This window comes from Siphateles boraxobius, unplaced genomic scaffold (genome assembly GCF_051911475.1).
Source record: "Siphateles boraxobius isolate OS27281-9 unplaced genomic scaffold, OSU_SipBor_1 31, whole genome shotgun sequence".
Taxonomy (NCBI): Eukaryota; Metazoa; Chordata; class Actinopteri; order Cypriniformes; family Leuciscidae; genus Siphateles; species Siphateles boraxobius.
In genome coordinates this window covers 16,238,248-16,250,424 of record NW_027508931.1, presented here as the reverse complement: position 1 = coordinate 16,250,424, position 12,177 = coordinate 16,238,248, and the positions used below count along the sequence as shown (strand labels likewise).

Genomic DNA, 12,177 nt, shown 5'->3' with positions numbered 1-12,177 from the left:
GTAATCTAATATAATGACATTCACACATTTATGGTTTTGGGCAGCTGTACATCAGTCATGTAGTTTAAACATCACATAAAACACATTCACTCTATTAGCAAAGATTTTAAGTTTGTGAATTAGTGTAAACCATCTTTGCTTAAGTAAATAAATATTTTTGTACATATCCTGTATTATTGTTTTAATATATGAGGTGCGGGTGTAAAAACGGGTATAATGTTTATTAAACCATAAAATATATATGTATAAGAAATTGACAGTTGTATGCATGTTTTTCATGTTTTATTTTAATATTTTTTTTAAAAAACAAGGTGTTTGCAAACTTTTGACCATGACTGTACATATTCAACTCATTTAAAATCTTAAATACTAAAAGACAAAACTACTGTAACGAAACGAACAAAAAATTATAATTATAATAATAATAATACAAATAACAGATGTAAATCAAACTAGTTTATCATAATACTTCTTAATGTTTTCTAACTGGAGAGACTGTCTCTCTAGTGTCTCATTGTTCTGGGTGTTATTTTCGATTGTGCGATAAGTCAATCGGCAGCAGAGGCTGCGCTTAAGACATCTTTAGTGTCTTGTGAGTAAATGCCATTCGGTTTCCAATCATCTGCGAGCAGAGACCGAGCTTATTGTATTTTAATAAAATAGTTCTATGACTTATGCAATAAATACAAATGTTTTCTAAGGTCTCGAATTCAAGGCTCCTCAAGGTGGTGAACTGACATCACCACCACATATCTACCCTGATCGGTCGCCTACTGATGATGTCATCTGCACGAAGGTTGCGTCCTGTCAGCGGATGTCCTTCTCCAACCTTTCATATGTTTATCTGAAAAAGAGGGAGAGAGAATGAAAGAAGTGGTGAGATATTAGTTACATGATATAAAGGATATCCTGACTACATTTGTTGGTTCACAAATGCAAACACTGTTCCAGCCACCAGAGGACACTAGACTAAATCATTTTCTCCCGATTGACTCGGCATGACCTGAACCAGTGGAAAAACTGACTCCAGCTCTGAGAGGAAAGGGAAAGAGGGTGAGCTGAGAACAGCTGAAAAGCAAAACAGATCCTCACATTTCTCACTGTATTCACCCGTGAAGCACCAAACAAACACCATTAACCCTCTATGGACCACATTATGACTATGAGACATAATGTGTTGTAAAAGTTAAAAACGAATTCTAAAACTAATTTCAACTGATGCAAACTCAATCTTCAAACTCATCTTCAAATCTGCCAGGCTGTAATAAAATAAATAAATAAATAAATAAATAAATAAATACAACACACACACACACACACACACACACACACACACACACACACACACACACACACACACACACACACACACACACACACACACACACACACACACACACACACACACACACAATATATATATATGTATATATATATATATATATATATATTCTATTAATTTATCATTAACAAATATATATTTTATATTATATAACTGTATTTATTTTTTTATAAATAATAGTACATAATTTGAATAATTTCCATTTCTACACAACAATATATACTGATATATAAGTAATGATATAAATAATCACTAACACTGCCATTAAAAAAAAAAAGTTTAATTGTAAGTACCAGTAAAGACATTTATAATGTTAGAAGAGATTTCCATACTTCTATATTTTAATAATATTTCACAGTATTACTGTTTGTACTGTATTTTGGATCAAATAAATGCAGCCTTGGTGAGTAAAAGAGACATATTTTATATAAAATGATGTTTAAATATTTGAAAGCTGTGGTAATCAATACTACAATTGAGACTCAAAACGAGATGTTGTTGGCAAGATGCCAGCTCGTATAGAGACAACTGTAAGAATATTTTCCCGAGATAACAGTGTAAATCGAAGTGAATAAGTCATATTTCCATTTTTTACATCGCAGCAAGGATGTTAGAACTAAAGTTAGTTTACTAAAGTTAGAAAAGTGAAATCATAATCAACCACCCCTTTAATGTACAAGCAACACTATAGGTCATGGGATTGATTCCCAGGAAATACATGAATTGATCAAACTTACACTTACAATGTCAACCAAATACATACATTTAACTAAAATGTTCCATTATTACACATTACATGTGTTTTATTTACCCAAAGCACTTGAGATTGTTGCATTTAAATACTTCAAACAATGCTTACCATGTTGACCTTCAACAGCGGGTCTATTCAAGCTTGTGGCCATAATGACATTATATTAGAGAAAGTAAAACTAGGTTTAAATAAAACAGAACCATGTGACTTAATAAAAATGAAAAGCAATTGAATAAGTGTTGTTCTGTGTCATTTATAAATACCATGAGGTCACAGAGAGCAGCTGTAAGGATGAATTGTGAAGGGAAGCCTTGAGATATTTATGTAAATCCCTGAGCTATTGATAGTCAATGTAAAGCCATTAGCCCACCGCCCCACAAATTCTTATGCAAGAGGGCAAATTGTTAGGTAACAAAAACTGACCTCCCCTCAATGCAACTCCACTGCAGTTATTATTAAAAGATTGCGGGTGTCTACAGTCAAGATGCTGTGACTAAATTACTTGAGTGTTCCCCATTCATTTACTGATGACAAATGCAGCAGACATCCTGTGAGGACTTTTATGCATGGCTTTAGACAATGAATGTTAGGTCAAGACCATAATGAGAGATTAGAGGAAGAGGAAACTACAATTCAAAAACAAACTAAGCCAAAAGGACTATTATAAGAACACAAACACATTAAGAGGAATATTCCTGTTTAGTCACTCACCTCCTGTCTGCACTTTGAGGAAGAGGAGTTAGAGGAAGAGGACACACCCAGCAGTGAGCGCTCTTCTGCGGGCTCGGTGTGGCCGCTGTCCACGGAGTCGGTATCGCTTGATTCCGGTTGGGTCACTTCCTTGGGAGCTGACTTCATTTCTGGGATCTGAGCAACTTGGAACCTGCCATTCACACACGGGTTAAACAGAGGTCATTGAGTGCACCTGATTCATCACTGTGAGCATAACTGGGCGTGTATCTGAGAATGAGACGTGAATTCCTATCTCAAACCAACGCAACTGATTCATTCAATAATTTATGTATAGGTCTGCTCCAAAACGTAACGCTATCTACTGCCTAGATAGGCTGCTACCTTCTAAGGCAGCATACAAAGTGAAATGGAACCTCATAAGTTAATAAGTGCTAAGGTAATAACTCCATATCCTAATAATAAATACAACAACTACACAATACACATCAATATAGGGTGAAATAATATTTTTTAATTAAATCAATTTTTTTTAGCCAATATTAACCCTTTACTCGGCTACATTGGATGAATTTTTTACATTTTAGCTCATTTTTATTCACTCTGGGATCCAGTTATAATTGCTAACTAAAGCTTAAAATGAAAAACATTAAAAATCATTTAGTTATAAAATAAAATACAAATATTAGATTTAGATTTTAAAAAAAACTGCAATGTTGCCGATTCAATTAAACACCTGATTAATTCAGGAATGATGTTAAATCAAAATATTAATTTCTAAATTACTTTTTGTAATGTTTATTAAATGGTTTTATGATCTAACACAAAAATGAATTAAATTGATCTTGTTTTTTTTTTGGGGTGCTGGGGTGGATTATGGGTGGAAACTGAATTAAAACCCGTGGGGGTGCGGGTATGAAACTGAAAATTAAAATAAAGTATAACTAAAAGCTAATAGGCTCTATGCACGCGTCACTTCCGCATTGGCGTAATTATGTTTGGACATTTCCGGTTAACGGAAGAAAACATTAAACAGTGACAGTCGACATTTACGATAGCAGAGACGAAGCTCACAAGGTGTTTGCTGGAGTTGCCGAAAGTGTCTGTTAACGATATCCAGAGGATCGTCCGGGCATCCAGTACGACACCACGTAGCAAATTAGATAAAGACTTTAAATTTTGCGTTTCTTCATTTCTTTGGAACTTTGAATGTAATTTGCTAACACTAGCTAGCGTTTTAGCGTAGTGTTTTAAGTCATGACTCCGTCCTGCTTCAGGTTAATCATGCTTTAAATAAAGTTTAATTATGTGTATATACCTCTCACTTCATGTGTTTGTACTTTTATTAAAGTATCAGGTAAAAATTGGGCAACAAATGAGATATCTGTGAGAGCCCACTGCTACCGCTCAATGAAGAAGCTAAAGCCACCACACCAGCTGAAAGTAGGACTAGATTAAGTGACACGGTCAAAAGTTCTGTTGAACTTGTTTAAGGTTCTGTTCATCAAAAGATTTAACCGGAAATACGTCATGCTCGCCAGTGCATACTGCCTATTCAAAATATAAATAAATACTATAATATATATAAACATATATATTAAATCTCGCCTTAAGACCCATTTTTTTAGGCAGGCTTTTATGTGATTACTTTTATGCTTGCATCCAGGCTGTAACATTGATCATTTTGTTTAATGTTGACTGTTTTATTGTGTTTGTAAGGTGTCCTTGAGTGCCATGTAAAGCGTATAATTAAATAAAAATTATAATTATAATCAACAGTACTAATATAACTGTTATGTGTGGGTTTTTGTTGTGTCTTGTATATCACGTGATCCCTTGTTTGTCATGTGATCCTGCCATGTGTCTTGTCTTTTGTTTGTTGTTGCTCAGTGTCCACAGGTGTTCCTCGTCTATGTTTATTAGTCTCCCCAGGTGTTCTTATTAACCACGCCCCCTTGTTATCTTGTTCAGCTTGTTTGTCTGTGTATTTAAACCCCTGTGTTTCAGTTGTTGGATGTCGGTTGTTGTTTAATGTTACTTCTGTCCTGTCCTGTTCTGAGTTCCCTGGATGACTTGTAGTTAAAACAAATGAAAGCTAAAAACAGATTTCTCATGTTTCAATTGCGACAACAAATTTGGGATTTAAATTAAGGCCTTTCACATATTCACATAATTATATTTTACATTCTATTTTTTTCTCACCTTCCTACCGACAGGATGGTGACCTCCGGCGCCTTGACCACATTAGTTGGGCTCTTGTGCGTATCGGCGGGCAGTGCCAGGGCGGGCAGCAGCAGCTCGGGCCATTTCTTCTGACTGCAGCGGGAACAGCAGAGCCCTGAGCGTGAGGCCAGCCCGTTTATAGTGTGCAAATGATGCTGGTGGGTACACAGCCGGGGCAAGGAACGGAACTGGGAGAAATGAGGAAGAGCCGGAAACCTGACAAAGAAACAGACAGAGAGAAAGACACTTACAAACTGATATCAGTATTGTGTGCATATTTGTATATATATACATATTTTGTCTATTTGTGTGTATTAAGTTTATATATATTTTGGGAATTTTCTCAAAAGTGCAGCGGACTGGGAAAGAAACACTGCAAGCCAAATTCAAGCTTGTAACACTGGCATGATCACCTCTGCTCAACATGTTGCTTCTCTAGGCAACACCCTAGACACCACATAGCAACACCCTAAAACTACTCAGAACACCTTAGCAACACCCTAATCTAATCAGAACACCTTAAAGCCCGGGTATACTTAATTTTCTGCATTTCGCGCCGTCTCGAGCACAGTTGAGTGTGCGAGCCTGTCAAAGTATACTCCTTTGGCCGTAAGTGCAGAAAGACACGTTTGCCCTGTTCAAACTATCTAGTGGACTTTATTTTCAAGCGCTCAAGTCACTTGTGTCCAGCTCTGTCGCTTAGTGACGTGCATTCTGTCACTGTTTAAACTGCCCTGTGAATCCTTTTGTCAGTTAAAATTCTCCACATTCAATTTAATTTAATTTCGTACGATTTCGAAGAGAAATATAGTAGCACGTTGATCTGCCAGTCGTGGGTGTTTCATGCGGAGACTCTCCTCATTTGTTTGCAATTTGCATAACACATTTCCAAACGCATCTTTAAAAAAGTTCACAATGCTATTGCAGATTAAATATAATGTGGATAACATTGAATAAATATATTATCGTCAGGTTAGATAGAAATAATAAATCACTCAAAATCACACTATCAAAGCCCCTCAACTTAACCATTGGACTCGCACATCTGCCATGTTTGTAGTTTAAAAAAAAAAACACGTTTGTAGTTCTAATCGAATCCTCTTTGAACGCGCAATTGGTTGTGGGCAGTATTAGCCATTAAGAGTGCACGGATCTGCATTTCGGATTCTAACCGGAAAAAGTAGACCATCCGGGTATCTACTTATTTCAACATACTACGATTTAGGGACAATTACGGACAGTGTGCGGACCACTGAAGTATCCTTTTGGCTTTTGCAACCACATAGGACATAGCAATGTGCTAAACTAGTAAAAACACCTTAGCAAGCACATAGCAACACTCTAAAACTACTTAAAAACATCCAACATTAGCAACACCCTAAACTAATCAGAACACTCCAGAAACCATATAGCATTGTCCTAAACTGCATCTTAGTACTCATGGCAGTGTTTATTAAAACTTTGGCAATGCAAACACTTATATCATACCAATGAAGCTTGATACTTGGCCTACAGAAAGAGCTTCAAACAGTTCTTAAAATAATTCTTGAAGCACAAAACAATGTACTCATTTATTCAAGCCTACTCTGGACACACAGACACTGAAATCACATACACCAAAATACATTCATGGAGTCTTGAAAAGCACCCCACCCCCCTCCATAGTTCCACCGTGATGATGTCAGAGTCCCCTGAGCTCACGACAGCTGTATAACGCACCACTCTCGGCTTGCAGAAAAGGGCCAGGAATTAAAGGATCTCTTGAACTAAGCAGCCGACACCTAGTGTCATTTCATCCGGCACTGATGATGATGGCACTGTCCCGGTTTCTGAGAGGTCACCGTACAACTGTGGCGTCAAAGAGGTGAAATAGGCTCTGTCTCTGACTCTTACGATGTGTTTGACATTGTACAATGTGTAACTATGAAAATCTAATGATTGTAACTATGATCTAACTATGTAAATCTGATTGTCGGTGAGGTACCTTCACCTCTCTGCTGCCGTGTGAAAATAAACCAGCACTTGCTTCCTGATGATTTATGTTTGTCAGTGCAACTAATTAACACAGCCACAATCTCCTCCCCCTCAGCTATTCTAACACTACATTGATTCCTTTTCCTTATTAATGAGTTTACAAGAATACGCTGCATCTATATCTGAGCTAACGGAAAGCTGCTTCCTGTTTCACAACTGGGAATTCCTCTCAGAAGTCCAGTCCACAAGTGAAGTGACCATTAACACAATTCATTATAGCTGGAGATGATTCATGCAACAATTCAAGTCTGAACTGTGATCATCTCATGCACTACACTACCAATCAAAACATTTCTTCTTATTATGTACATTCTTGTAGGGCTGTAACGATACACCAAACCCACGATTCGATTCGTATCACGATTTTTGACCCACGATTCGATTCGTATCGCGATTCTATCACGGGGGCGGGGCTTGAGGGGGCGGGGCTTGTGGTGAAAAAAAGAGATTTTGAGAGAAGAAAAAAAATACCGGTATTTTTATTAAATAACATTAGGAAAAACCTGTATAATCTAAACACCAAAGAACCATAATAACTATGCAAATTATTATACTATACGGCAGTGTAGGCTGCTGCTTTTGGGCTGTGTTCTGTACTCCAACTAAATTGATTTCGGGATGGTGCCGTAATATGCATCTGCATGTTGGACGTGTTGCCGGTCAATTGAGGATTAATTTAATGCACTTTCTGAGAATTTATATTTCAAGTTTTGGCTGCAAATTTCACGTCCATAATGCTGAAATTGCCAAATTTTAAATAATTTATCCTCAACTAGTTTTGTGGTGTAGGTCTACGTAGGCTATTTTATAATGTTAACTTCAAATAATACTAATAGTAATTTAAAGATGTGGTAGTTCTCATGGGCCTGAGGGGAGGGGAGGGGGGGAGGGGGGGGGGGGGATCCCCCCTTTAGGTGATTCTCATGGGGGGGATTTTTTTTGTTTGAGGGGAGAAAGGGGGGGCATTTTTTCCAAACAAAATTATTACATTTATCTTGCCTAAATGTTTGCGCTCATTGCATTTTTACAATGGGGTAATAGCCTATTGTTGTTAAGAATTTACACATCACAAGGAAGCTTGATTTAAATTGTTTAATTAAATTGAAAAAAGTAGCACAAATAAATACAATAGAATAAAGATACAAATAAAGACAATTAAAGAGAAAAGTTTTTGAATAGGTCTAACACTAGTATTTATATACAGATACTGAATAAAGTAATCAAATGGAAAATAACACTGGGTAGTATTTTAGTCCTGAATAAATTAAATACATAGGCTATTAATCCTGATTCCTTTAACTTAAAGCCATCTTTTGTTGTTTTGACAACAAAATTAATGACAGACACATATGGCTGCCGTCACTTTAAGAGCTAGTGCACGGATCCTGTGTTCATTATACTGGCATGCGTTTTATGTTTATTAAAGACAAAACCGACTATAGCCTATTTAGAGTATAGCCTACTCACAAAGACCGAAATTGACAATTTTGCGTGTTAAAGCAATATAATCCGCGAAAAATAGTTACTAGCCAGCTGTTTTTGAGGCGGATTTTCTATGAATGTGCGCATAGAAAATAATCTCAGAGAGCGCGCGAGCACTGATTAGTTTAAAATCGCTTGAATGTTTAAACTGGTAAGACTTAAAAAGACTTCAGTCACGATGCACTGCTGGCCCGATTGTGCAAGTGAATATTCCGTCATGTCCCGACCTTACAGTCTATGGTCCCGACTCCAAAACGCGAGTGTGTATTATCGCCGCAGCGCTTGATGCCTGCCTTGCACAAAACATTATGAGAAGAGATAGAAGACGCGCGGCACCGCTGAACACTCACGCTGTTTGTGAAATTGCGTCTGGAAGATAGTTGTTAAAAGAATGATTTTATTTTATTATCTGTGTGGATTACGATTGCGGGAATTTCCCACATTATAAATGGGAGACCTGCGGGAATGATTAGAATTATGCGCTATACCCGCGCCGAAATTCGAGCCCTGGTTCTGGACAGGAAGGATAACTCTGGGAGTTGGAAGGGGTGTGATCGCGATTCTGCCTTCTCACATCGCGATACAGGATCGTGGACCTGAGTATCGCGATTTCGATTTTATATCGCGTATCGTTACAGCCCTATTAAACAGTAGTGCTGCTTCATATTTGTGTGGAAACCGTGATAATTATTTTTTCAGGATTCTTTGATGAATAGAAAGTACAAAAGAACAGCATTTAATTGGAATATAAATCTTTTGTAACATTATTATTATCCATTTGAATGCATCTTTGTGGGGGGGGAAATTATTAATTTCTTTTAAAAAATCTGATCCCAAACTTTTGAATGGTAGTGTACCTTTCATAGTTTAAAACCTTCCATGAAATGGAAATGTGAGAATTGTCTGGCTCTTCAAAGACAAATAAACCATATACTGAATAAAACATAGTTTATCTAGGATGCCTAAAGCTTTTTATTCTTCTCCAGAACTTCCTGTGGTGAAACATATATGGAATATTCCTTGCAAAGACTCAAGAGTATGAGGAACTAAACCACAATGGGTCTTTGTTTTTGTTATAGGTAAAGTTTCATGAGTCATATATGATGCTGTGTTGACAATGACTTGCACTGTATATGACTAATGTGCAATGAAACAGCTTAAAAATCACATTGTTATAGGGAGAAAAATATATTGCGTAATAAAAAAATAGCTGGATTTTGCACTTTCTCAGTTTTAATTTAATTTTGGACTGCATGCTGTTTGTGAGTTTTTGACATCGGTGTAGATGTGTACGTTTGCACGTGTGTGTTCTTACTTGATGGATGAGCTCTTGTTGAGGGCCATCTGTTTGTCCTCATATTCCTGCAGAAGTTCTTCCAGTGCAGCAGCGTTTTCTGTAACACACACATTGAGATGCAATAAGACTCACAGTGTGATTTAAGGGTGAGTTAAATGTGTCAAGAAACATCACACACACCTTTCTTCTCTGTGATGAGCCGCACCAAAATGCTTATGGTGTCTTCATTGGGGTCATCAATGATGTATGGACAAGGGTTTGCTGAGGAGAGAGAAAGAGAGAGAGAGAGAGAGAGAGAGAGAGAGAGAGAGAGAAGAGAGAGAGAGAGAGAGAGAGAGAGAGAGAGAGAGAGAGAGAGAGAGAGAGCAATTTTTAGAGTTTAACACTTTCTGCTATATTTCATATAAGGGTCTTTTTATTTAGAAACCAATCCAAAAAAGGACAAAAGTGGGTGAATTGTATAAATAAATGCCACAGTCCAATTTCACCCCAATTTTGTTATAATAAAAAAAAAAAAAAAAAAAAAAAAAAAAAATATATATATATATATATATATATATATATTAAAAAAATGATAACTGGGATATAGTAATGAAAAATATGAGTTCTAAAATGACTAAAGCTCAAATAAAAAAAATTTAAAAGGTAAAATCTTAAACTAAACTAAAATAATAAAAATAAAAGCTGATTCAAAATATTGATAAATATTATAATATTATATAAATACTACTAAAGCAACACCACTTTACAGTATTGAGAATTTGGGGGGAAATGTGCTTCAAAAACCTTCTTTTGGTGAGATGGTGACATGGCCTTGACCGGTTTTGTGAGATTCACAGTGAACAAATATTACTTTAAGCTCAAGCATTATTTAAACTCTTCTGTGGGTGTGTATTTTGATTGCCATGATGTCGTCCTCGTCATTAAGTACTATATTTAAAAGAGTTTAAAAGTTTAGGGAAGCCATCCTCATTAGCCACATCCACGTTAGTTAGAAACATGCCAACTCAACATGAGTCATTGAAGACACAGAAGGATTCATTTATGTCGTCATGCTAATGCTAAACTCTGCAAATTCCACCTCTATTGTGAATCTATTGGATACAGAAGGCTCACTGTGCACAGTGTGCAGTTAACAGTGGTCTCTATGGTAACAGGCTATATCTCATAGTTCCAGAGTGAGGCAGCCGGGGACGTTGAGGAGAAGAGCTCACTCAGCACTCTGCTATATTCACCCAGAATAACTGTCAGCACTGCAGAAGCGTGGCTTTATTATTCTCATCAACCAAAGACACTTTGTTAGAATCATATTCATGATACACATCTACTGAAGCTCCCGAAAGTGCCAGGGCATTTGAATCACACAGCGCAGTTTTCAAGCAAAAAATTGACAATAAGAAGTCTGTACAGTTTGAAACGATAAAACAATAGATCTAATGTTGAAAAAGAAGACAGTCGGGTATTGTGTGACTGTGTTTGTTTGTGGTTAGTGGATTGTGTTGATGTGAGGTTTCCTCAGCTAGGACACCTGTGTAAACTTGAGGAGAATTTACCTCATACGTCCACGTGACTGTAAAATGGCTAGTTTCCATTTATTTCTCCACCCTCCACAGTGATTTAGTGAAATATTATTATAATTGTTTAGATTAACTGTTTTAACTGTTATAACTGTTTTCTATTGTAATACATTTTCAAATGTAATTCCTGTGATGGTAAAGCTGAATTTTTAGCATCATTACGCCAGTCTTCAGTGACACATCTTATATGATCTTACTAATATGCTCATTTGCTGCTTAAGAAACATTTTTTCTTATTATCAATGTTGAAAACAGTTGTGCTGACCTCAAACTTTTGAACAGTAATGTATATTATGTAAAGTTTCACTATAAATGTTATATTATATACAAATTCTGACCATTACATCAAACCATGTGAAGTTTCTGGTCTCAAACCTACTAATTTAAATCATCTTTTGTTTCTAGTTATCTTTACCCAGTAAACAAATATATGTAATAGCTATACTGTATAATTGTGCCATTCTAAAATAACCAGTGTGCTTTCTAGCCCACAGCTGATATAGCTATTCCAGTTATTCCATCTCTGTGTTTATCTGTTTGTTGCAGACAACAAAATTACCAGCTAAACTTGACGTATGAATTGTAGAACAGTCTTATCTAATGGCTTCAATCTCGTTTCAAACTTGCTGCGAGCCACAAAAAGGCTCTTTTTAGCTCTGTCATTATTGTACTGGTACTTTCTAATGCATGGATAATGCATCTTTATAGTTTTATCTGAGAACAGCATTCTGACTCATCTATGACAAAAGCATAAAACACACATTATACTAACAGAAAATTG

The 12,177-nt window shown here is 36.4% G+C and overlaps 1 protein-coding gene and 1 long non-coding RNA gene across 3 annotated transcripts in view; one reads left to right on the top strand and one right to left on the bottom strand.

The window, feature by feature from the left end:
* The window catches only part of LOC143696964 (uncharacterized), a 466,435-nt gene that overhangs the window by 29,303 nt on the left and 424,955 nt on the right, over positions 1–12,177 (top strand). The gene's annotated exons all lie outside the window — the stretch shown is intronic.
* relt (RELT TNF receptor) overlaps positions 281–12,177 on the bottom strand; it is a 35,613-nt gene continuing 23,716 nt past the window's right edge. For both annotated transcript variants that reach the window (XM_077193889.1, XM_077193890.1), the window contains exons 7-11: positions 10,000–10,080; positions 9,838–9,916; positions 4,986–5,222; positions 2,805–2,976; positions 281–844 (exon numbers count right to left, since the gene is read on the bottom strand). In XM_077193889.1, coding sequence (XP_077050004.1) covers positions 833–844; positions 2,805–2,976; positions 4,986–5,222; positions 9,838–9,916; positions 10,000–10,080 — 581 coding nt within the window. In that variant the 3' untranslated portion in view covers positions 281–832. The remainder of the gene's footprint in view (positions 845–2,804; positions 2,977–4,985; positions 5,223–9,837; positions 9,917–9,999; positions 10,081–12,177) is intronic.